This window comes from Cercospora kikuchii (genome assembly GCF_019650295.1).
Source record: "Cercospora kikuchii DNA, contig_00004, whole genome shotgun sequence".
Classification (NCBI taxonomy): Eukaryota; Fungi; Ascomycota; class Dothideomycetes; order Mycosphaerellales; family Mycosphaerellaceae; genus Cercospora; species Cercospora kikuchii.
The window spans coordinates 2,531,800-2,556,324 of record NW_025408585.1 but is presented as its reverse complement, the minus strand read 5'-3'; the positions used below and the strand labels follow the sequence as shown (position 1 = coordinate 2,556,324).

The 24,525-nt window shown below is 52.2% G+C and overlaps 11 protein-coding genes across 11 annotated transcripts; 5 read left to right on the top strand and 6 right to left on the bottom strand.

The window, feature by feature from the left end:
• Nucleotides 1-1,753, top strand: CKM354_000724200 (uncharacterized protein; the record flags this gene model as incomplete). Its single annotated transcript, XM_044802585.1, has 5 exons — nucleotides 1-592; nucleotides 651-745; nucleotides 799-1,362; nucleotides 1,414-1,452; nucleotides 1,508-1,753. The coding sequence occupies 5 exons, from the start codon at nucleotides 1-3 to the stop codon at nucleotides 1,751-1,753; spliced, it is 1,536 nt and encodes a 511-aa protein (XP_044658520.1).
• Nucleotides 1,754-1,789: 36 nt separating this feature from the next.
• On the bottom strand, nucleotides 1,790-2,701 carry CKM354_000724100 (uncharacterized protein; the record flags this gene model as incomplete). Its single annotated transcript, XM_044802584.1, has 1 exon — nucleotides 1,790-2,701. The coding sequence occupies one exon, from the start codon at nucleotides 2,699-2,701 to the stop codon at nucleotides 1,790-1,792; it is 912 nt and encodes a 303-aa protein (XP_044658519.1).
• Nucleotides 2,702-3,698: 997 nt separating this feature from the next.
• Nucleotides 3,699-5,786, bottom strand: CKM354_000724000 (uncharacterized protein; the record flags this gene model as incomplete). The annotated part of the gene is made up of 1 exon (XM_044802583.1): nucleotides 3,699-5,786. The coding sequence occupies one exon, from the start codon at nucleotides 5,784-5,786 to the stop codon at nucleotides 3,699-3,701; it is 2,088 nt and encodes a 695-aa protein (XP_044658518.1).
• Nucleotides 5,787-6,227: 441 nt separating this feature from the next.
• On the bottom strand, nucleotides 6,228-8,143 carry CKM354_000723900 (uncharacterized protein; the record flags this gene model as incomplete). The annotated part of the gene is made up of 9 exons (XM_044802582.1): nucleotides 6,228-6,358; nucleotides 6,408-6,507; nucleotides 6,563-6,863; nucleotides 6,924-7,048; nucleotides 7,098-7,418; nucleotides 7,474-7,691; nucleotides 7,748-7,767; nucleotides 7,816-7,848; nucleotides 7,911-8,143. 9 exons carry the CDS (start codon nucleotides 8,141-8,143, stop codon nucleotides 6,228-6,230), a joined length of 1,482 nt encoding a protein of 493 aa, XP_044658517.1.
• Nucleotides 8,144-8,681: 538 nt separating this feature from the next.
• CKM354_000723800 (uncharacterized protein) lies at nucleotides 8,682-10,175 on the top strand (the record flags this gene model as incomplete). The annotated part of the gene is made up of 1 exon (XM_044802581.1): nucleotides 8,682-10,175. One exon carries the CDS (start codon nucleotides 8,682-8,684, stop codon nucleotides 10,173-10,175), a length of 1,494 nt encoding a protein of 497 aa, XP_044658516.1.
• A 508-nt stretch (nucleotides 10,176-10,683) lies between these two features.
• CKM354_000723700 (uncharacterized protein) lies at nucleotides 10,684-11,703 on the top strand (the record flags this gene model as incomplete). The annotated part of the gene is made up of 1 exon (XM_044802580.1): nucleotides 10,684-11,703. One exon carries the CDS (start codon nucleotides 10,684-10,686, stop codon nucleotides 11,701-11,703), a length of 1,020 nt encoding a protein of 339 aa, XP_044658515.1.
• A 115-nt stretch (nucleotides 11,704-11,818) lies between these two features.
• CKM354_000723600 (uncharacterized protein) lies at nucleotides 11,819-13,552 on the bottom strand (the record flags this gene model as incomplete). Its single annotated transcript, XM_044802579.1, has 3 exons — nucleotides 11,819-12,692; nucleotides 12,748-13,457; nucleotides 13,508-13,552. 3 exons carry the CDS (start codon nucleotides 13,550-13,552, stop codon nucleotides 11,819-11,821), a joined length of 1,629 nt encoding a protein of 542 aa, XP_044658514.1.
• A 939-nt stretch (nucleotides 13,553-14,491) lies between these two features.
• Nucleotides 14,492-16,374, bottom strand: CKM354_000723500 (uncharacterized protein; the record flags this gene model as incomplete). Its single annotated transcript, XM_044802578.1, has 6 exons — nucleotides 14,492-15,189; nucleotides 15,246-15,629; nucleotides 15,681-16,067; nucleotides 16,127-16,172; nucleotides 16,226-16,295; nucleotides 16,352-16,374. 6 exons carry the CDS (start codon nucleotides 16,372-16,374, stop codon nucleotides 14,492-14,494), a joined length of 1,608 nt encoding a protein of 535 aa, XP_044658513.1.
• Nucleotides 16,375-17,188: 814 nt separating this feature from the next.
• On the bottom strand, nucleotides 17,189-18,819 carry CKM354_000723400 (uncharacterized protein; the record flags this gene model as incomplete). Its single annotated transcript, XM_044802577.1, has 3 exons — nucleotides 17,189-17,339; nucleotides 17,401-17,585; nucleotides 17,638-18,819. The coding sequence occupies 3 exons, from the start codon at nucleotides 18,817-18,819 to the stop codon at nucleotides 17,189-17,191; spliced, it is 1,518 nt and encodes a 505-aa protein (XP_044658512.1).
• Nucleotides 18,820-20,099: 1,280 nt separating this feature from the next.
• Nucleotides 20,100-21,562, top strand: CKM354_000723300 (uncharacterized protein; the record flags this gene model as incomplete). Its single annotated transcript, XM_044802576.1, has 4 exons — nucleotides 20,100-20,167; nucleotides 20,219-20,670; nucleotides 20,729-21,409; nucleotides 21,465-21,562. 4 exons carry the CDS (start codon nucleotides 20,100-20,102, stop codon nucleotides 21,560-21,562), a joined length of 1,299 nt encoding a protein of 432 aa, XP_044658511.1.
• A 465-nt stretch (nucleotides 21,563-22,027) lies between these two features.
• Nucleotides 22,028-24,412, top strand: CKM354_000723200 (uncharacterized protein; the record flags this gene model as incomplete). The annotated part of the gene is made up of 1 exon (XM_044802575.1): nucleotides 22,028-24,412. The coding sequence occupies one exon, from the start codon at nucleotides 22,028-22,030 to the stop codon at nucleotides 24,410-24,412; it is 2,385 nt and encodes a 794-aa protein (XP_044658510.1).
• Nucleotides 24,413-24,525: the final 113 nt, after the last annotated feature.

Here is a 24,525-nt window from a genome sequence, read left to right as displayed (position 1 = left end):
ATGACGGAGAAAGATGAGGAGAAGAGGCATAATGCGCTAGACTCTATGAGAAACGCTTCCCCTGAAGCTGGGGAGGTCAAAGATTATACCGCAGGCGATGGAGACGCCGCCCTAGAATTCCTACGCGAAGAAGCCGACGTTCGTCCCATGACAGCCGAAGACGAGAAAAGATTGGTCCGGAAGATCGACTGGATGATCATGCCCATCATGTGGGTGTGCTACTGTCTTCAGTACCTCGACAAGACATTGATCAATTACGCCAACGTTATGGGTCTTCAAGACGACACTGGAATGTCAAAAGACCAGTTCAGTAACCTCGCCTTGATATTCTACGTCTCATATCTGGCGTTCGAGTTCCCACATGCATATGGGATGCAGAAATTGCCGACAGCCAAGTATCTTGGAGCCATGGTCTTTCTATGGGGTGTTGTCGTTACAGTGACAGCTGCTTGCAAGAACTACGGTGCTTTGGTGGCGACGAGAGTGCTTCTGGGAGTGTTCGAGTCTGCAGTTGCTCCAAGCTTGATTTTGATTACCAGCATGTGGTACAAGAGGCACGAGCAGCCGCCTCGCGTCGGGCTGTGGTACCTTGGTGAGAGTTCCATACACTATCACTCTCAATGACATGCTGATTTGCCAACTCTGTGCAGGCGTGGAAAGCGGAACCATCATCGGCAGTCTTGTGTCGTTCGGATTCCAGCATGTTACTAGCAGGACATTCTACTCTTGGCAGATCATGTTCTTGGTATGTTGGTCGCATGCGACAATCTGCGACGATGTGCACTGACTTTCCTCAAGACTGTCGGCCTCGTCACTTGCACCGCAGGCATTGTGGCATACTTCATCCTACCAGACAATCCCATGTCGTCACGTTTGACCTACGAAGAGAAGGTGTGGGCAATTCGGCGTCTCCGTGAGAACCAGACCGGCATCGAGAACACCCACTTCAAACCCGCGCAAGTGGTCGAGTGTTTCATTGATCCCCAGACGTGGCTCATCTGCCTTGCGACAATAGCATCGAACGTGCCCAACGGGGCAGTCTCAAGCTTTCAAGCCACAATCATCAGGAATTTCGGGTTCGACAGCAAAACGACCGCTCTGCTTCAAATCCCATCCGGGGTGATCTTAATGATAGCTATCATCCTTTCGACACAGCTTGCCGGCAGATACAACCAGCGAGGCCTACAGATTATCGCGCTCGTGCTGGTGGGTGGTGTACTTGGCGGTGCTCTCATGGCATTCCTGCCAGAGAATCACAAAGCTGGCACGCTGATCGGCAATTATCTCACCAATGTGATCGGAGCTTCGTTGCCTTCGTTGTACTCCTTGGTGGCAGCCAACTATGCCGGACATACGAAAAAGGTAAGGTGACTGTTATAAGTCTTCGCACAGATTGAAACTCACTGGGACTAGATCACGATGAACGCACTCCTACTGATATCTTTTTGCTTGGTAAGTCCAACCTCGTTCAGATAGCGCAAGTCAATTACTGATGACCATACTCCAGGGCAATATTTTCGGGCCCATGTCTTTCACTGGACAAAGCGCGCCAGATTACATTCCGGCAAAGATTACCATCATTGCCACCTGCGCCGGGACGTGCGTATTTGTTGGTTGCCTCCAGGCGTACTATGCCATGGAAAACAAAAGACGCGATAAGCTGGAAGCTGAAGCCGTGGGCCGAGATGAAGATGAAGCTGCGTTCATGGATCGAACTGATCGCCAGAACCAAGGCTTTAAGTACCAGTTGTAAGATGTGCATGGCACATTTCGAGTGTCTGAAAGGCCTTCAAAACTGCATACGGACTTTAAGCTTGTCTCCTTCCACGATTTCGTCTTTCCTGGCCATGAGCTCTTCCATATCCCACGGACAGCTGATGTACCTTCCGCCCAGCCACTCTCTTCGTTCTGCGGCGAGCCAAGCAATAGTATCGCCAGCGATTTCTGGCTTATGCGGTAATCTGTTACGCAACTCCTCAGGCTCGTTAACAGTCATCTGAGTCTTGATGGCTCCGGGGTTGACACAGAAAGCGAGTAGGCCATCGTCACCGTGTTCCAGGTTCAGTGCTTCTGTCCAGCGGAGCACAGCAAGTTTCGAACTTCTGTAGCTGGCACCGCCCTTTCGCACGCTGAGAGCTCCAGAAGACGATACATTGATCATGGTACATAGCCCGCCGTGGTCTTTGCGGGCGCGGATCTGCATTGGTAGGAACGCACGAGTCATGTTGAAAAGTCCATGAACGTTGACCTCCCATGTCCTCCAGTACACCTCGGGGTCCGCGTCTAACACAGATCCGTACGGTTCTTGATGCGCAGCATTGTTGACAAGAATATCCAGCCGATCATTGAAGGCTTCAGAAAGTGTCTTTTGGAAAGCCAGCACGCTTTCCCTTTGCGAAATGTCGACACGGCCGGTGAGCACGAGTGGTTCTGGGTGGCCTGCTTCCACAGCAGTAGCCTTGAGCTGAGAGACAAGTTGGTCAGGGTGTCCGTGGAGGTCTATCACAGCAATTGCGGAAGCACCAGCGCGCACAAACGCCCTGGCTGTTGCATAGCCTACGCCATCCTCCCAGGCTGCTCCAGTGATGAGCACGTGGACTCCGGAAAGGTCTTGTGACAGCGGCGAAATGAATGGGTAGCTTGTAGCATGAGTTTGGGCGGTAAAGTCGCGCCGCACAGTAGGAGGGTTGCTTTGAGACATTGTTGGCATGAAAGTTGATCTCGCAGCCGCAGTTGACCAAGTAGGAATATTTGTACTCGCGACGTCGTGACACATGACAATACTCGTAATAGTTCCGGGACAGCGCCCGTTCCTGCCCGAGCGATCAGTGAACTCGCATTGCCTCCACTGCACAATGCACGTTTCATATTCTTCTGTTGCAATATTAGGACCACTGCACTCAATGATCACCCAAGAGCTTCGTGACAAAGCCCTCCGAACGTCAGAGCGACCAGCTGGCTGTATGCTGCATCCATGCTTTTGCAGCACCTACGCAGCTCTCTGCCTCTACAACTCGTGTACTAAGTCGCGTGCCCCGCACAGGTATTGAGGCATCTGCCCTCTCTCTTCTCCTGGCCGGAAGATGCGAGCGCGGAGGGATCTATCTCTTCACAGCTCCCACGATGCCCGTCAATAACCAAGATGCCGATGCACAGGACTTCGTCCACGGACTTCTCTGCGACAAGGATCAAGGCTCAGGGTATGCTTCTTGCCGATGCTGAGGTAGCCCAGATCTGTCGAACCAGACGCTGGTACTGAAATCATACGTGAGTGAGCGCAGGCGACCGGCGAAAGGTGTGGTGGATGTTGTTGTTCAGGACGAAGGTCTCGCGGCGTATGGCAAAGGGACCGGTCAAATATTGATTGATATTGACTGCACCTTGCTCAATCACGAAAGCCAAGCAAGACTTCGAGGACCTGGAAGACGCAGCGCTTTCCGCTTCTTCTGAACAAAACAACAACAACCGTCAACACACCTCTTTCGAATCTAACGAAGTCGACGTGGCAAATCGGCGAGGTGTTGTCGGTGATATCTATCCTCCGCTCTGCACGTTAAGGCAGATTTGATACTAGTACGCGAAGAAGCAATGGCACGGCGATGGAACAATCTCCTGATCATGACATCGGAGTACGACTGGAACGAGAATCACCTGTTGCTCTAGGGTCGTCAAATCCAGTCTGAGAGGGACTACCGCGATCATGCATTTACAGGTGCCACAACAATGCGAAATCCATTACCACGCCATCGACCATTCGCCTCCAAGCTGCCACGGTAAGTGCAGTTAGCCTTGAGCTTCCCACTCGAGAAACATCCACCTCGCAAGACACGACGTACACTCCCTGGCGCTTCAAGGTCCTCGCGACCATCATTCGCATTGTACGGGAACTTGTACGACGGCTCCGTCATGTTCTCGCCCCAGAGCGTGGAGCACCATTCCCATATATTACCGGTCATGTCATGACATTGGAAAGGCGACGCTCCGCCGGGAAAGACACCGACTGCGCAGGGTTGATTCAATCCTAGCTCTTCCGAATTACAGGCGTCAGTTTTCCAGCCTGCGCCCCAAGGATACACATTGCATCCAGTGCCAACGACGCCGAGATTACCCCTCGCTGCAAGCTCCCATTCAGGTTCTGTTGGTAAGCGCACTGTTTGTCCATTCGAAATCCTGCCCGATTGATGCCAGACTTTGGTCAACCACTCACAATACGCTACCGCGTCGTACCACGTCAGATCGGTCGCCGGCACGTTCTGTCTTGCTGCATTGTTTTGTTCCGGGCTGGACCAGTCCCGACTAGTTTCTTGAACAAATTTCTTGTACTCTCTCACTGTGACGGGGTAGGTCCCGATAGCAAAAGGTCTGGCAACTACTTCATGAGCTGGTTGCGAATTGGGATGCTCCGGCGAGCCCATAACGAAATTTGAAAGGGGAACACTCTGCAGAGCCATCAAGTCGCGAGGGTCCCCAAGCCGCGACAATGCAACACTCGCAGCAAGGCGGTCGGGCAGCTCCATCATTCCCTCTTGCAGTACTGCCAAATTGAGATGCCAAACCCTCTCGCGCAAATCAACAGTGGGTAAATCAGCCAGGAGAAGTGCAGCACGCTGTGCTTGCAGCTTAGGACTCCCCAGCAATGATATCGCCAATCTATTAAACCCCTCCGGATCAGTTCTACGCGCAATGATACTACTGACAATGTCACTTGCTTCTCTAGAATCGCTGCTAAGGATAGCTGCCGTCGCCTGAGGATCTTGAGTGGCAAGATAGCGAGCGGCGAGTAGACTGCGCGTTGTGCTGACAGCATATAATGCAGGAGTTCTGAAGCCGACGATAGGCTCAGCAGGGCTCCGCGAAAGCTCCAACCGCTCGAGCACATCGTCCAAAGCAGCCTGCTGAAAATTTTGCGCGTGACTATCGTCTATGACGACTGTCGCCAACCAAGCGTCGATGGTCGCTTCTGCCGTATCACCGAAATGTCCAGCTTGCAAAGCAAGTGCAAAGATCGAGGGATTCGCCGCCGCTAGACCTGTTGGAACATTCGTCCGATCGACAGTCATTTCCAAATGCTTTTGGCAGAATGACCTCCTCTGTGTCACCAGGAACGGAGACAAGTTATGCTTCGCAGCCTGAATGGGCAGTTCCAGACTAGCCAGTGACTTTGCGTCGCCCAGCATTACCACGCGATTCTCTTTCCCGACCGCGGACACAACTAAGGAGATAAAGTCGGCGATGAGACGCTTCGTACTGCCTCCAGCGTGATCTACATCATCTAGGATGATCAGAAGCCCTCTCGAATCACGCTGTGAGGCATGCTCCAGGAGTTGTGGTACCGTCTCTTCGACTATCTTCTCGAAATCGCCTGCATCCGCGATTGCGAAATAACATGGGAGGAGAGCAGGCTGTTCCCATACTTCTGGGCGTGCATCACCGGATTCATTGCGTACCAGCGGGAACTCCTCCTCTAACACCAAGGGATCCTCAACAACGAATCGATGACATAGGAATTTCGCAAATGTCGTCTTGCCGCTACCACTTTCACCAGGGAGCAACAAGAATTTGTTGTCTCGAACCAATTCAAGAGCGGAATATTGTACAGGCGCATCCTTGTTGTCGCTAGTCTTTGCCTTCCTGAGACCTTTCGCCGCCTTGTCCTCGTGTGTGAAAGTCGAGAGTAGTGGAATATAACCTGTGACCAAGTCCAGCACCTCGCCGCTAGGAAGAACAAGCAATGGCTCGTGACCGAAACCCTTTGCTCTCTGAATGCAATCTGCGACGATATCCATGTTAAATGCCTCCGCGAAAAGAAAACGTTTTGCTTTGCATCGATAGTCAAGACGAACAACAGAGTCGTCTGCAAGGGCTGAAGGAGCGTTGATCGTCTATTCTTGTAAGCAAATGCCGCCAGCGAAATCAGTCTAATGGATGAACACCGGCTGTGGCGTTGCACGCGGCTGGGTATACCTTGCAATCATCGCTAGTATGGCGAATGGCACCAAGTGGACACTCGGGCAAGATACACGGCGGAATGCGGCATTGCAATGCAAGTGTTCCTACTCTGCGAAGAGTCGTGATCCTTAGTGGGACGAATAAATTGCTACTGTCTTGCTGTATTACTAGATCTGCTGGCAGTATAGCGATTTCGCATTGAATCTATCAGTCATGCGCAGCCTGGTGTGGGGTTGCATGCAATAGGCCGTGGGCAGATGCATGACTATCTCTTGCGTCTATACACGAGCTTTCCGTTCGTGCAAATACTTGTGCGCCGTAACGAATCCAATCGCCAGCCCGCCGAAAAGGATCAAGATCTGGTAGCCATATTTGTACCTTGGAGCATCATAGGTGGGAAACAAAACAACTGTGCTCTGTCAGTATGAATTCGCTCTCTATCGTCAAGGTCGGCTTACGAGGAACCCAAAGCACCCAAGCATAAGAGAATACATTCGCAACAGCCACGAGAAGCTGTCTCAGATTCGGATCGCCGGCATTGAGTTTAGAAGCCCAGGCCTAGATGATTGTCAGCATACAACATGAGTGAGCTTGGAGATTGGGCAGAGCGTACAATTAACACCGGCGTGGTAGCACTTCCTGCATAGGAAATGTAGTATGCAAACATCAGAGCCGCCTTGGGGATATTCCAGACAGACAGAAGGATGTTGGACAATATCATGATGCCGAGCAGACTGATGATGAGCCAGTAGAACTTGCCAGTTCGATCGGCAAGCATGCCCCAAGCAAGTGTGACAACGATCGCCAGAGCATTACCTCCAGTAGGCAGGTAGTTGATCTTGTCGACGCTGTAGCCCTCGGCCTTGAGCCACAAATTGAAGTAGCTTGTCGCAGTGTGACAGGCAGCGATCATTCTAGGCCAGCTTGTGTCAGCGATGGTCTCAAATTTGGTGTGTTTGATTTCCATCACTCACACATAAGACCAAACGAACACCCACAACTGCCATGTTGACAGTATTCGCTTGATTTCTCGCCACGTCAGCTTGACTGGCGCTTGGTGACCGAACTTCTCGACACGCTCAATGCCGTATCGGATGTGCTGCGAAGCATAAGCACACTGCGCAGGATATTTCGGATGATTAACATACCTCTGCAGACCAATAGAATGCTCTGGTGGTATGTGGCTTGTCCGGCAGCAAGATGAAGCCCGCAACAGCGATGGGAATGGAAATGACTCCATCCATCACGAAAAGCCATCTCCAGCCTGCTAAGCCATGGCGGCCATTCATGCCATTATACAAACCAGCTTGCAAATAGCCACTGAACATGCTCGCTATGGATTCGACTTCCAGCAAGATTGCGGTACGCTTTGCGAGTTCTTGAGGTCCATACCATGAGCCAAGGATCGCAACATAGCCCGGAAACGCGCACGATTCGAAAAGGCCTGTGAAGAAGCGAAGTGCGTACATCTTTCCCGGTCAGCCCGTGATCAGTCTCAGGGTTTTGATGCTTCGCCCTACTCACAGTTTCTATGTTCTTGGCGAAGCCCATGCCGATGACCAAGGCAGACCAGGCAACTTCACAAGAAGGGATGAGGATCGATGGTCGTACGAATCGAAGTTGGAACATCTGCGCGGGCACGCTGCCGATGATAATGCCCAGTGCGAACCAGGTGTTTAGCCAATTGCGCTCGTTGCCATACAGGTGAAGGTCTTCTTTCATGCCGCTGACGAAAGCGTTGCCTGTCTCGCGTACATCAATGGTGGTCTTGATACTTCTCGGGCTCCATTGAACTCACTGTAGTTTGTCTGGTCGAGACTAGCAAATGTCAACGGATGTGCGAAGACAGCTAAGCAAAGCACTCACTATTTGATGAAGTAGCCCAAGCACACTATAGGACTACAGAGGGAATTACGATTAGTCTGCTTGCACGAGATTGCCCCTCGAAGATGTCTACGCACAAGAGTCCAAGATCCAGTCGTCGCACATAACGACGATATTCCTCGTCGCCGTCAGCGGAGTCCCATATGAAGGACAAGATTCTCCGCCACAAAGGCGAAGCTGATTTCTGCACGGAGACATGGTTGACTTCAATCGCAACGGCGTGCTTGGGATTGTCATCATACGCGTGGTCCACAGTAGCATTATTCATGCTCGTGCGGCCGGCCTGGTTTCTGGGGGCTTCTTCATCCATATCGACTGACTTTCAGGATCCGCGTATACAAAAGCGACTGGTTGATGAGGAGTTGTACACGATGAAGACTGTACCTGTCTCTGCAACCCTGCAAGGCCAGCATTGTGTTGAGCATGGCGCCCACGTGGAATCGTTGAAGCGAAGTGGAGCTGCTTCGCTGAGCTTGTCGCTGCTTGCCCGCAAACAACCTGCTCCATGCATATTGCGTGCTCTTGGCCTTGCCGAAGGAGTACATCCGCGTGTGATAAGGCGAGGCAAGCATGAAGCCGAAGATCAGCAAGCGACAAGCGCCATGGTATCATTCTGGCCCACAATGTCGAGGCTCATCGTAGACGCTCGCGTGCAGTCTCTTGATGACCGTATGCTATACTCCCGGTACTCGGCCTCGTTGTAGAGTCTGGAATCGACTCTGAGACGCGGAGAATCTTCAACCAGAAGGAGAGGTTGTGGGCAAGAAGTTCAACGGGAAGTCACCACTCTTTCAGAGTCGGACTCAAACATACGCAGTATTTCTCAGCCCACTCTGCTGAACATAACAATGCCAACCACGACCAAGACACTCCGTATCGCATTGGGAAATGTCGACTTCCGCCTGCCAACACAGGTCACGGACGACAACAGCGTCCTCGCACTCAAATCCCTAGTCTTCGAGCCGCTCATCACCTGGCGTCCGCATGGCGACTTCAAGCCAGGTCTCTTCGCATCGTGGACAGCATCACCCGATGCCCGGATATGGAGCTTCCACATTCGTGAAGGTGCCACATATCATGACGGCTTGCCGTGTATAGCAGAGAAAGTTGTAGAATATATCAAGGGTTTCCTCGGTTCCACAGACTACTTTGGCATGAAATGGAGTTATGCCAGGTATTTCGCCACAACAACATTCTCCGCAGCAGACGAAAGGACAGTGCGAGTGGAAAGCGGCTCACCTTTTGCCGACTTGCCGCAGGTCTTCAATGACTTCTGGCCCTGTCGAATTGACAAAGATGGCAAACCCATCCTTGGAACAGGACCATATCGAGTAGCGGAATTCTCAAGGCAGGACGGACGAGGCCACGCCGTTCTTGATTTGATCGATGCACCTACCAATGCCCACCTCCCCACAACAATCACGGCGATACATGAGCCCTCCGCTTCGAAGCGCCTCGCGCTCCTGCGTGATGGCAGCGTTGATCTCGCCCTCAATCTCGAGCGAACTTCCGATCTCAGCTTACTCGACTTTCAACCGCCACTGCTCTGGGGCCGACAAACGAGCACACTTTCCGTGATCTACTACCTCAACAACTTCACTGGTCTCTTTTCTCATCCCTCCGCTCGCTTGGCGGCCAACCTCGCCATATCCAAGACAGATCTGATCCAGGATGTCTACCATGGCCTTGCCACGGCCGCCGCGACAGCGGTGAGCCCCTTCCATCTCGGATTCCGCGAAGCAAACTTGTCTCCAATTCCCTACGACGCCGCACTCGCACGCTCTCTCCTATCATCACTCAAGCTTTCAGACCTACCTGCAGACCAGAAGGTGCCCACAAGCATTACCCTACGTACCCCAACTTATATGCCGGAACACGCGGAGAAGATATCCGCTTTCGTTGCCTCCTCGCTTGAAGCTGTTGGGTTTCCGTCTGTGGAAATAAAAGTGGAGTACAATCGCCCCGAGTATGCTCGGTCCATCGGATTGAACAAATATCTTGGGGATCTAGCATTGTTTGACTCAACTCCGAATACGACATTCCGAGTCTTAGACGACAAAGTATCGCAGAGGAAGAGTGAAGAGAAGACGTGGTGGATGGGGTACCGTGATGAGGAATTCGAGAAACTATTTGAAGATGCAAGGAATATAGGACTGGATGTGCAAATTGCTGATGATAAGGGTGGAAATGGTAAGGGGAGAGCGGATCTGTATGCAAAGTGTTTGAAGAGGTTACAGGAGAATCCGCCATGGATATACGTCGCGCATCCTGATGTTGTATGGGCTGCGAGAGAAGGCGTCGATGTTGATATTGGACCGACGGGTGTTCTGAAGATCAAGTAAACTGAAATATTAAGTTGCAAGCAAGTACACGGTAGCACAGCTGGAGTAGAGTAATGCACAGGCCGCCAAGATTGGACAAGGAGCGGAAGAGTGGAGCCGTGTGGGGGAGAAGTGAAGCTCCATCGTGAGACTTTCTGTTGAGTGTCATCGCACTGCTCACCATGACAGCCGTCGATTTGAGATCTATCGACAATGAGCTTTCCGCGTAGGCTCGTTCCATGTACTGCCGACGCACTGCTCGCCTGGCCCGCCTGAGAGCCGATCGTGTCCCGCGCGAATGACATCGGCCGTCCAATGGCACGAATGACATCACCCGGATGAATGAAGCAGCTGAGGGCGATGGGGAAGGGAAAATGGAGCGGCAAAGACGACGAGGCGGCAGCTGCGATTTCAAACAATGCTCCGCTATCTCCTAAGGCCGCTCGCTGCTCCGTTCAACAAAACCCCAGCTGCTTCCCAACTCACGTCAGCTCCACGACACCTCTTCCACACCACACCAATCGCCAACATGAGAGTCCTACTTACCGGTGGCAGCGGCTTCATTGCTGCGCACGTTCTCGATCACCTCCTCGAACGCGGCCACTCCGTCGTCACCACCGTTCGCTCGCAGCAAAAGGCAGACAAGATCAAGGAAGCACACCCCAAGTATGGCAAGGACAAGCTCGACTTCGCACTCGTCGAGGACATTGCACAGGAGGGAGCTTTTGACAAGGCGGTCGTGTCAGACCCGCCGTTCGAGGCAGTCATCCACACAGCCAGTCCCTTCCATTTTAATGTCACCGATGTGCAGAAAGAGCTGCTCGACCCTGCAATGATTGGCACAACAGGAATCTTGAAGAGCATCAAGAAGAGTGCACCGAGCGTCAAGCGTGTGGTCATCACCAGCTCCTTCGCCTCCATCATCGATCCTCAGAAAGGTACACGGCCAGGACATACATACAGTGAGAAGGACTGGAATCCGATTACGCAACAAGAGGCGGTCGAGAACCCAGCTGCGGGCTATCGTGCTTCCAAGACCTTCGCTGAAAAGGCAGCCTGGGACTTTGTCGAGAAAGAGAAGCCAAAATTCACCCTCTCGACCATGTGTCCACCTCTGGTCCTCGGTCCAATCGTGCACTACCTCAACTCGCTTGACGCCCTGAACACATCAAACCAGCGAATCCGCGATTGCATGCTCGGCAAGTGGAAAGATGAAATTCCAGCAACAGGCATTTTCATCTGGGTTGACGTGAGGGATCTCGCGCTCAGCCACGTTCTCGCAGCAGAGAAGGCCGAGGCAGCGAACAAGCGATTCTTCATCACGAGCGGACACTTCTGCAACAAGAGGATTGCGGAAGTGCTCGCAAAGAACTACTCACAGTTCAAGGACCAGCCAACGGAGAAGACTCCAGGTGGTGGGATGCCAGAGGAAGGCATATACGACATCGATACGAGCAATGTGGATTCTGTGCTCAAGGGCTGGAAGCAGGTCGATTTCGATCAGAGCATCACGGATACCGTGAAGAGCTTGCAGGCTGTTGGTGGTTAGCTGAAATAGATGGCGTACATGTAGCCTTCTCTATCTTCATTCCCTTACCCGGCCTCTTGAATGGCTGCGGTGAATCCGAACGATGAGTCACAAGTTGGAAAATGTGCCGCACTCTCTACGACGCTTCTTCTGCCGCAGCAAGAGCCTTTCTTACACGACCTAGAAGGTCTTCTGGATCCTCAACCCCGACGCTAATTCTCGCCAAGTATTCAACAACACCATACTTGGCTGCCCATTCAAGCTCTCTTGCATGCGCCAGCAGCGTGTAAGCGCACGACAGAGTGAAGTTTGTACCCAGAGACGGCCCTTTGGCTACTTCTAACGCATCGTAGAATGCCATTGCAGATGCAGGTTTGTCGAACACGATCGAGAGCAGAAACCCATAGCCGCCTCCTTCCCTCCGATGACGGTCGTAGTATGGTTGAGACGGACTTCCTTTGGGATAATACACCTGTTCCACTTTTGGATGCCCCTCCAGCAGCTCAACGACAAGCTCGGAATTGGAATTGGCCTTTTGAACTCTTTCTGCGAAGGCCAGACTGTTTCGCTCCATGATCACTGCATCGGGCGGAAAATACGTGTCGAGGTACACCGCCTCTAATTTCGATTTGAACTGTGAGTAGTACTTGGACTTTGGATTTAGAGCGAGACTCCCGCCCATTGCATTGCAAGCTCCACTGAACATTTTCGTCAAGCTGGTGCAGACAATGTCTGTGTGAGCGATCAGGTCAAGATTCACTGCAGTCCCGACAGTATCATCGAGGACGACTGCGAACCCATACTCGCGCGACAGCTTCCAGATTCTGGTCAGATTGGGTGATGCTAGTAATGGGTTGCCTGGAAACTCGAGGTATAATGCTTTGTACCGTGTTGGATCTGCCTTGAGATCCGCTTCGAGTAGGTCCAGGTCCGCGTCCGAGGCGTTGTAAAGTGTGCATTGAAAACCATGAATTTTGGACAAGACTTTGAAGGTGTCCACGTACAAGAAACTGGAGTTGGATTTAGTTCACACTCTGCATTTGCGCCAGAGAATGCAGAACTCACCCAAACACGGCCACGCCAGGCTTTTCTTGTCGATTCTCAGACACGAGATGTGCAGAGTAAGCAATGGCCGACATGCCGGTATGAAAGAGCCAGATATCCTTACTAGAGACTGTTTGCTTCTCAGAACAGAGCAGGTCTGCTATCCGAGTGCGCAGCTTGGTCTTTGCTTTCACTGTCGCCATCGTCGTTGGCATTTCGACATCAGGTTTGTGGCTAGCTTTTGTCCATGGTGCAGTTGAGAGCCAATATGATGCACATCGGCTGGAAATTCCATAGCCAGTGTGTTGCCAGAGTGCTTTGGGCTCTCCTTTCGAAGACGATCCTCTAAAGATTACGGCGAATATCTCAGAAGTGCCGTCTCCGCCTTCTCCAACGTGGTCTTCGAGTGGGTTTATATCACCAGAGTGGTGAATGACGAAGGCTCCGAAGGTATGATCCTGGGACGTGGTCCGGAGATGCTTCAGACATACCACCGCCATGGCTTTCCCGGGAACGAGTAAAGCATCGAGGTCATCGACATTCTGGACATTCGCCAGGGCGTTCGCAAATTTGGATTTCGAGATATGCCTTACGACTTGCTGGGCTAAGACGCGGACTATTCGTGGCACAAAGAACCTTGGGTATCCGGTGTTGAGCTTTTCCAAGACTTTTTCATCGCGATATGCCCAGCCAACAGTATCTTGCCAGAGAGGGAGTGATACGCTGACACCCTATGATATCGAGCTCAGTGATGATTCCTGTGGAAAGTAGATGTTCTCACGTGTGGGTCTCCAGGAGGAAGAGAGCTTCCTAATTCTATCTGCATTGTAAATATCGCTTTCTGTGACTTCTTTCGGTCAATGCCAAAAGACAAAGAATACAAGTAGAGAAAGTTGCCGCGAGGTCCAGAACGACACGGCGTCTGGTACTGGGAGACAACCATCCTGCATCATTTGGTCGGATTTCCGAGGGAGGGTTTTTAGCTGCAGTACCCAGAGGTAGCATGACGTGGAAGGCACAAACTGTGAGACGATCAGCAGTGGTGTGGTGCTACTGCAGGTGCGAGAAGCATCTTTCTCGTAGACGCTGATCTGAGGAAGTTTGACGATTAACATCAGAGTAGTTTAGTTGGTCGCAAATTTCGTCGAACTCAATAAGCTACTAATGAAGTTTCGATGCAAATATTCTGGTGTCCTGCTGTTCCCGTATGCCATGTCCATTCATACTGTACGTTTTTCTGAACACGAAGACCTCTTGGCGGTGTACATCAGTTGGCAAAAGAGCGGGCTAATGCAGCATTCGGAACCGGAAGCAGGGAGCTATTGCCGGAGCTACCAAATAAGCAATTGAAGATCACCTTTTTTGTATTTACCTAAATTGGAGTGGTAGAAATACTGCCAGCACACACGACCCGGTTCATTGATCAGCTGATCGTAGCTGTTTTATAAGTGGCCGTGGGACGTCCTCTTCGTCGGGATCTTTCGTGGCCACTGGAGGTAGTGAGCCATTATTCATACTTCTCCCTGGGCTCATTGTACGCCACTGTGCGTGCAAGCTTGCGTTCGCTGAGAATGCTTGGCCAGAAAACAGTAACTTTGTTGAGATTCCCACGCATGCGGATGTCAGTACGGAGAAGCAGAGATGGGAGAATTGATGAGAGAGAACGTGAATTGTTCATAAACGTCAGCTCGAGCGAATGAGCGAGCGAGCCAAATGTATTTCGTTTCATACATAAATGCATCTGTTAACCATTACGGTCCATCCATCAAGACTTCTCAACGTGAGCGACAGTAATATCAGCACCCTTTTGCGACGAAGTCGAGTTGATGCGGTTGCCCTCTTGAGACTCCTCATCAATCGCCTTTCCAACGTCGACCTTGCCGAACAAGTCGTCCATCTTCTCCAATGAGATACCCTTCGTCTCTGGGATGAAGAACCAAGTGAAGACGAACATGGCAAAACAGAAAGATCCGTAGATGAAGTATGCTCCGTATCCGCCTTTGCCGACTGTGGCGATCATGTTTGGGGTAGCACGAGCAACGACGAAGTTGAACAGCCACTGTGTCGCGGCCGCAATGGAGACGTTCAATGCTCGGAGTCTGGCGGTTGGGATTTCAGAGACGTAGATCCAGCAGACTGGTCCCCAACCGAATTGGAAGAAGACGGCGAAGAGATAGATGGCGACGATAGCGACGTAACCTGCTGGAGGAACTGGGACGCCCTTCTGTGGTGGCTCGACGCGCACGTAGATGCCGATGTAGTACATGCAGAGTCCTTGGGCGATGGAAGTCCAGAGCAAACTCTTGCGACGACCGAGAGAGTCGGCTGCGAGGAGCAGGAAGAGTGCGCATCCGACCATCTTGAGGACACCGTAGATACCAGTGGCGAAAAGCGAGGATTCGGTTCCAGTCAAGCCCAAGTTGGAGAAGATTTGAGGAGCATAGTAGTTGATGGCGTTGGTTCCTGTTCAGGCATTAGCGAGCTGCTTATTTTGACGTAACATGCACGATTTGACTTACCAGTCATCTGCTGGCAGATCATGAGTCCGATACTGATGAGTGTTCTCTTCCTGTTGCCTGGGATGGTAAACATTTCCTTCAGAAGGTCCAGGGCACCAGAGCCAGCGATCAATCGCCTTTCGTATGCAAGTTGGTCGGACATCTCTTGGAGCTCCTCCTGGACGTATGGGTGAGTTGCCGGGAGGTTTCGAATGCGGGAAAGAACCTTTGAGGCATCGTCCCAGCGATCCTTGCGTGCGAGCCATCGTGGTGTCTCGGAGCTGATGAACATGCCGAAGAAGAGGATGACAGCGGGTAGAGCTTGGAGAGCAAGCGGCACCACGTACTGGATCGTGCCGGAGGAATGGAGGAGAGATCCGTAGTTGATCCAGAAGGCAATGCAGACTAGAAAGGTCAGCAAGTTTGCAATTGTTGGTATGAGGGAAGATTACTCACCTCCAGTGACAATGAAGAACTGGTACATGCCGGTCAAGGCACCTCTGATGGCTCTCGGCGCGTTCTCAGATGTGTAAAGAGGTGTGATCATACTAGCAGCTCCAACACCGACACCTGCAATGAAGCGTCCAATGTACATGACTGGGAAGTGTCCGGCTGCGGCAGCTTGCATGACGGATCCAACGATGGCGAGGAAAGCAGCAATCATCATGGCGATACGTCGACCGAGCTTATCAGCAGCCCATCCTGCAACGAGAGCGCCGGCGAAGCAACCTGCTTGCAATGTGGAGACGATGTTTGCTTCGAGGTTGGCGGAAAGGGTTGGGTTCTCCGAGGCCAGAGGGAGGCCATACTTTTGTCGGAATGGGTCGAGCTTCAAGACACCACCTGAACAAGGGCAGTTAGCGCCTACGGAAGGATATTCAGCGAAATGTTCGAGTACGTACCGATGATACCAGTGTCCATTCCAAACAAGAAACCACCAAAGCATGCCTGCCAGGATGTCAGTCGCCGCGAGAGACATATTCGTAGACGAATCGACTCACACTCGCGCACACCACGAACACCCTCCAATTGTAGATCTCCTTCGGGTCATGCTTCATCGACTCATTGCGACTATTGAGACGTTAGCTCGAACTGCCAAACAGTCTGGGACACAGCATAGTCCTTACATAATCTTCTCGAGGATACCCATGATGGCGGTAGTCGCTCAGTATCAGAGTGAGTGTAACAGATACTCTCAAGCCCTCGGATGGAGCGAGACACTTGTGATGAAGTCCTTGAAGACAAAGAGCGGAGAGCTGGAGCTTGCAAGATGTGGGCAGGTGAGCAGCAAGTTCTTTATCTACAAAGAGCTCTCTTACCACAAAGGCGGAAGATATCCCTGCCCTTGGCGGCGTTGGCCGGTGCAGTGAAGTCCGAATAGCCAAAGAGGCAATAGACGAGTGGCGTCAAACGCACTAGTCTGCCTGTTTCCGGTTCGCTTGGTGCGTCGAACGCTGTCTAGACAGGATCTCACATGGGGAGGAGAAGCTTGTCTTGCATGCGAGCCAGTATGGGCCAAGTTGTCGTGCCGAAGTGCAATGTGTTGCAGGTTGAGCACCTTAGCGATTCACGCGGAGTCGCCCCATCCGCACTACGCCAGGATCAAAGGAACGATTGGGTGGCGCTTTGGGGGTCACTGTCCAAGCCAGTCCAAGCGCTGAGGCGCACACCGTAGGACGCTTCCCCGCAATCTCAGTTCCGTGTGGAGGTGCGTGGAGGTGAGGGCTGGGGTACAGCCAAAGGATGCTATCATGTGCTCTTTGCCAAGCGAGATTTTCCATCAATGAAACGCCTGCACGCATCCGTGCACGAGACACAATGACCCCCATACTTGGAGTCGCGTGGCGGGCACGAGGTGAACAATTTCCAGATCTAGATGCACGTGGATCGTGGAGGGCGCATTTGTCTATCTTATCTGCTCGTAGTCATACAGCGTGTAGTGAATATCCAATCATACATGAGATCTAAACCTTGCGTGGTGTCAGTCGGACCATGAGCGGCTTCTTTTCCCACATAATGTACGTCTTTTGGTCGGCCCATTGCTTGCTCTCTTCGCACAGCGTCAAATCAAAGTTGTAAAGCGTCTTGGTCAGTATCAATCGCATTTCGTGGTATCTGCTCAAATGGTCAGAGATCTAGTGCTTCGTTCTCGTTACGCGGGAAGTCGCAAACTTACGCCATATTCTTGCCCAAGCAATTTCGGGGCCCAGTCGAGAACGGCTGAAGCGCATGTTTCTTGTCCTCGGAGTATCTTGCGCCCTCTGCATCATTTGGTAGCCATCGCTCTGGCACGAAAAGCTCGGGATCACGGAAGTTGTTTCGATTGTTGAAGACTGCCACATTCGACACGCGGACTTTGCTCTACACCTCGTTAACTCAATCCGCATCCCGTACACGTTGGAGAAGCACGTACTCCAGGTGGAACCTCATGGCCATCCACAACCACAGGTAGTCCAGGCAATGCGACGCGCGGCAAACCCTGCGGCACAGGAGAATACATACGCAGCCCTTCCTCCAGGCAAGCATGAAGGTACTCCAGCGCCTGCAATCTTTCCGCTGTGATCTCCTCCTCGCTTGCGAAAGCGCAGCGAATTTCCTGGACTAACCTTTGCATCTTCGATGGGTTCGTTAAGAGACGGAACGTGACACCACTCAACAGCGTTGCCGTGGTTTCTGTTCCCGCAATCATGAAAATTTCTGCATTCGCGTACATTTCCTTCTTTGACAAACCACGACCTTCCTCCTTGCCGAGAACGAGTCCCCAAATATCGGGTCTGGCATCTTGCTTCTCAAGTCGTCGTTCCACGCGCAGACGTGAGAAGTCTGCATGCAATTGCATCTGCTCCTTGATAGAGTTTGGCATGCAGTACTTCAGTAGGAACTTGTCCAAGGATGGCGCGAGCATTCTCATCGAATGCAGGATCACACCGAAATGCAAACCGCCAAAGATGGCAGCCACCCAAGGGTGATAGTCGGAATTGTCCAACATGCCCAGCGGCTCTCCGAATGTCAAGTCGCCCATGATGTCGAAGGTGGTGCAATTGTAAAGTTTTACCATGTCATAGCTCTTGCTGGGATCCTCGCGTATCTTGCTGATCATTTTGTCAATGTGAGTGAGGAAGAGTGGTTCCTGAAGTTTTAACGATCGATCGGAAAAGGCGTGACTGAAGATCTTTCTCATCCGCGCATGATTGGCATCGTCGGAATTGACGATATCGCGTGTGATTGTTCCCGGATTGGTGTAAAAGTCTTCGTCCTTTTGAAGAGATCCGTGGCCAGCCTTCTTGAACCCATACACATCTTTGTATGAGTCCGCGCTGGAGAAGGACAACTCGTTCGGAGCCACGCGGACGACTTCGCCATATTCATCGTGGAGTTTGGTGATCCAAGCGACAAGGTCGCCTTTGAAGTTTTGTCGAACATAGGGTATCGAACTGGCCTTGCAGGCAACTGGGCCGGGGAATTTCGATAGTGGGTGGAAGAATAGGTTGTAGATATAACCAAGGAGCTGATATGCGATTAGCAGTAGGCATAATGCAAGCACCGCGCCGCTGATGCTGGTAGGCACCAGTCGTATCGTGTGGTTGTCAGTCATGGTAAGTGTGAAATGATCTTATTACTCGTGAGTAGCAAGACAGGTCGACTTTGCTTGTTATAATAGCTACGTGAGCTGGGCATAAGAGTGCGCGTACGCCACTACCGGCAGATCTTGAGCTTGGCATAGGAAGTTGAGGGCCAGGCCTGCCATAGGGGCAATGTACAATACCAGTCGACAAGTTTCACCGGCACTGCGAGGTTCCGATGCTTGCAGGCAAGCACAAATGGACAACAGCATATGTGATAATGCACGCAATACACTTTCGGGACCATCGCGAGGAGATTTGTACAGCTGCTTCTTCGATTTACCGGACACACATGACGATGTTCCGCGTTTGGTGGGCCTGTTTCAGCTTAGCAAGTGCGAGCTTTGCAGCTGCAACCTCGTAACAAATGCGAGCTTTGCTGACTCGCCCCGAGTGCACAAGTATGTTTTCTGGCGAAAAGGCGGGTGACTTGTTTTCGGTAACATTGTCGTCCAATGCCTTTGCGGCGCCGGTGGCTCATCACAGGCAGCAGCTTGGCAGTGCCCTTCACGATGTATACGACGAGATGTCATTTCCGTGTCGCGTTCAAACCGGAGACGGAACAGGACCTGACGACCGGTCCACTCGCTGGGGTCCGTGGCACTCGCGCCCTCACATCTTGATCAGTGCCGAACAATGTGACCAGTCCCAGCTGCATCACACGGCTGCATCTCGTACAGTCCTGCTGAAACGAATGTGTTGTCTATCTCTTGCAGATGTACGCAGGTTCTTGCTGCGACTTGCCCTTTCTGTCGGGCCACGCGGCAACAGGCGTCTCTTTTCCAGTACTTCTGACGTGTGTTCGGCGGCACGCGAATAGGACAGTGGTGTTGATGCGTGTGCAATGCCCTTCGTAGAGTTGGCTTCGTGCGGCAGGTGGGCTTCCGCTGGTGGGTCTGCCGTGCTCATGCCTGTCGCCATTCGATTGCACCACTTCTGGCGGTGGCCATTTCCATCCTCGTCGACAACATGCTGTCTGTGGAAGCGAGAGGTATTTGCTCTGCCACCGCACCGCACTGTCATAATCAGCATCATGAACACGACGGACTCGCTAAGAGTCAGCAAACATGTGAGAGTTGGCCGAGGCCCGTCATTTGGTTGCGACCTCCTCACGTAGCCGAGGCCATACTTGTTACACGACCGTCGATAATAGACACCTCACCTGTCAACCATACATCTGCATTCCCCTCTGTACACTAGTAAACATCCATTCCAAGCCTTGTCTTGCTTGCCCGACTACAAAATAATCAACATGGCAGCCTCACGAGTCTCGCAGATCGTGTCCCAGCTGAACCCTTTGGCCAGCCCGGTGGACAAGATGTAAGATTGAACTGTGGCAACAACAGAACCCAGACTAAAGCTCAACGACAGCACCCAAAAGAACCCCGACGACGTGGTCATTACACTTGCCCTCCGCACGCCTCTCACCAAAGCTGGTCGTGGTGCGATGAAAGACACAACCCTGGATGGCATGGTATTCAAGCTGCTCGAGCAAGTGAACGCCCAGTCTAAGCTCGACCCCAAGCACGTGGAAGATATTTGTCTGGGCAACGTCCGTGAAGGCAGCGCTGCCTACTACGTGCGTGCTGCAGCTCTTGCCGCCGGCTACCCAAACACATGTGCTGCGTCTGCTAGTGCTCGATTTTGCTCATCTGGTCTCACCGCCACTCAACATATTGCCACCTCCATCCAAGCCGGCATCATCGACTGCGGCATCGCCATTGGAGCTGAGCTGCTTAGCGACAACAGGCCACGCTTGGAGCGCCCTTTCGTTGATGAAATCATGGGCAACTCGGAAGCTCGTGACTGCATGATTCCTATGGGTGAGCAAATGCCGGCCATCCTTCTTACCAATACATTTATTGACTTGTCTCTCAACAGGCGGCACGTCGGAAATTGTTGCCAAAGAGTTCAATGTCACCCGCGAGAAGCAAGACGAATACGCAGCCGAATCTTACCGCCGTGCTGAAGCTGCCGACAAAGCCGGACTTTTCCAAGACGAGCTGGTTCCCATTACCGTGATCAAGGATGGCAAGGAGACCAGAATCGAGAAGGACGAGATCCGCTACGGCACGACCTACGAGAAGATCGCTAAGCTTCCCGGCGCATTCAAGGACTACGGTGATCGCAGCACAGCAGGAAACAGCTCTCAAGTGACAGATGGCGCCGCAGCAGTCATTCTCATGCGGAGATCAAAAGCCCTTGAACTCGGCCAGCCGATTCTTGCCAAGTATGTCGGAACCGCTCTCGCAGGTCTGCCACCAAGGATCATGGGAATTGGTCCATCTCTCGCGATCCCAAAGTTGCTGTCCAAGTACAATCTTGACTTGCACAAGGACATTGATCTGATTGAGATCAACGAGGCTTTTGCTTCAATGGCTGTGTACTGCCGTGACAAGCTGGAGCTGGACTGGAGCAAGATGAACCCTCGCGGCGGAGCCATCGCACTGGGACATCCATTCGGTATGACCGGTGTGCGACAAATTGTGACGATCTTGAGCGAGGCGAGGAGGCAGAAGAAGAAGGTCTGTTTGACGAGCATGTGTTTGGGAACTGGAATGGGCAAGTCTTTCCGATGCAGCGAGGTTGTGATTGTTTGACTGACTTCTTTCACCAGGTATGGCAGGATTGTTCGTTAACGAGCAGCTTGATGGACCAGAGTCGAGTCCCACTGCTGAAGGCCGAAACGCAACTGCTCCAGGTATCATGAGGTGATGATTAAATACTTAGTAGGGATCGGGAAAGCGTAGCAGCCATAAGTCTGTACACGCCAAAGAATATTTCGTTGGCACTCAAGCCAAGCGCCGGGAGAATCGTTTCCTGAAGGATGAAGCACTTCTTCATACCAAGGCAATGTGTGAAATTAGGCAGAGAATGCCAGTTCGTGGATTAGAGTCATGTGAAGTCATACAGGTTCAGGCTAGGAGGTATCATCGAATTTAATGACTGACGAAGCCGAGACCTGGCCGTGACGGGGATGTGTGAGGCCATGTTTCCTGCCAAGACTCGTTCGACGGGGATGTTGCGAGACCCTGCATATGTCCTTACCCACCCGTGAACACGAGTTGCCAAACATAAGTCTCCTATCCATTCGCTACCGCTTGAAAGAGGCAGACAAGCAGCCCTCGAGATGCCACAGGACATGTCAACAGGACGATAATACCTCCTCCCTTTCCCGCCATGCGACTCCGCCATGTAGCGCAATCCAGTCTGCGGCGCATCACTCGCCGCTACCCATGGACCAAGCACATCTCGCTCTTCACCTCTGCCATCACGCTTCTCTGGTTGTACTTCATCCACGCCGAAGAACGGAGCATCTCCCACTCACATATCAAAACATGTGATTGGCAGAATTGGGAGTCATGGCATCGCGATGCACAGCCTCACCGATCTGTCTTCATCGCCGACCCGCAACTCGTCGACCCCCACACGTACCCAGGACGTCCGTGGCCATTGTCGAGTCTGACCGAGTACTACACCGATCTGTACATGCGTAGGAATTTCAAGCTGATCAACCAAGTGCTGGATCCTGACAGCATTGTATTCCTCGGAGATCTCCTGGATGGAGGACGGGAGTGGAGCACGGAAAGAGCGAGGGGCTTGAATACCGATCAGAGACAGGTGCTGATCAACCTGCTGATACTGGATGAGAAGAAAAAGGAAGGGCAGAGACTGCTGGGTGATGGAACAACGGATCTCAACCAATTTGTGGCAGGTGAAAACGGCCGCTGGAGCAAGTATAAGCAGCAGCAGTGGGATGCCGAGTACGATCGCTTCGCGAGGATATTCTTGGCCGAGGACCAGCTCTACCCGGGCGTGAACCGGAGCTTGCTGGCAGCATGGGAGCAGCCAGAAAGTCCTGTGAGCATTGAAAATGGCGCGAGAAATGTGACATGGGATGAGTATGCAACTGCGGGAGGCAAGAGCCGGATTCTGAAGACAAGTCTGCCTGGAAATCACGACTTGGGCTTTGGCAATGGAGTACAAGTGACTGTGAGGGATCGCTTCGAGAGTCACTTTGGAGAGTCCAACAGTATCTACGTGCTCGGGAACCACACTTTCGTGAGCCTGGACACTCCCTCATTGAGCGCATATGACGAGTTCGTTCCGGACGTCGGAGAAGTCAGTGAAGAGCGCCGGCAAAAGTACAGTCACTTATGGAAACCCGCGAATGAGTTTCTGGATGGCTTGGACAAGACAGGCCCTAAAGTTGTCGCAGAAGAGCTTGAGCGGCTCTTCCCGGGCTCGCATTCTCCCAAGCTGTGGTCACACGATATTATCGAGCATAAGGACGAGCGCGGCATTTTGGACAAGCTGAAGCCCGCTTCAGGACCTCACATGAAACGTGATGATGATGACTGGAAGCTGGCCCCGAGTGCGAAGAAGCCAACAGGGCCTCGGCTTCCTGTCGTTCTTCTGTCTCATGTCCCGCTCTACCGTAACCCAGACGTCGACTGTGGCAAGCTACGAGAGAGGGGAAAAGCGATACCGCTCTCTGCAGGCTATCAGTACCAAAATGTATTGACGCCCAGTCTGACGAGCATCGTTGGCAAGAAGGTCTCGGCGGCTGGCGACATTGTGCACATCTTCTCAGGAGACGACCACGATTACTGCGACGTTGACCACCGTTTCAATGTGGGCCGATACGACGATGCCACGAAGAAAGAGCATGTTGTGATGCGGACTGTCCGCGAGGTTACAGTCAAAAGCTTCAGCTGGGCCATGGGTGTGCGCAAACCAGCATTCTTGCTTGTGAGCTTGTGGAATCCCGTTGATGAGAAGGGCAAGCACGTCGGAGACTGTATGGGTGGCGTAGCCGAAGGATGCAAGACTGTCCAAACGGAACTATGTCTGCTACCCGATCAGCTGAGCATTTTCATCAGCTATGCTCAGCTGCTGGGGTTGACTATCATAGTGCTCTTCGTGAGATCAGTCATTATTGGTATCCGGAACCTCCCCGAGCCAGAGGAAGACGACCCTGAGCTGGACATCAACACTGCTCGCGAAAAGATGGGGCTCCCCCGCTATCTTCCGCGAGGTAAACCATATGGGCGGAATGGCTCAGTCAGTCCTCGGAAAACTTCACCGAAGCCTGATGAGAAGAAGGGTCGTGGCCGCGCAAGCTCAACGTCCACCGGTTCAGCCAATGGCAACAACATTAGCAACCAACACCTAAGCGTGCAGCGTTCCTACAATGCTCGAACAAGGACAGTATCGCCCGCACTAAAATCTGGCTCCCTCACTCCCAACCATTCTGGCTATGTGTTGCCCGACCTTTACGAAGCCAACGGCAAGATGAATGGCAACGGCAGCTTGATCGACAAAGCTGGATACTACCCCAAAATGCGCTGGCGCGACCCGGACGAAGATGAAGAAAGCGACGAAGAGTCACACGTAGGAAGCCATTATGGTGATTTGGACGACAGTCAAGCGAAGGGCGGGAAAGTCGGGCGAAGGAAGCCCAAATCAAAAGCACGCAGGGCGTTGGATGAGTTTTTCAGAAGTCTCTTGTTAATTGCCGTTCCGGCTGCATTGTGGTACGGGTTTTTGATCAAGAATGGGTGATGTATATATTGCATGAACAGACTCCTTTCTTTCCTCAGGCCACATCGGCACTAACATCTGGTAAATTCACAGACGAGCGTGATGTGCTGAGCTTTCTTCACGCGGTTCCTTCA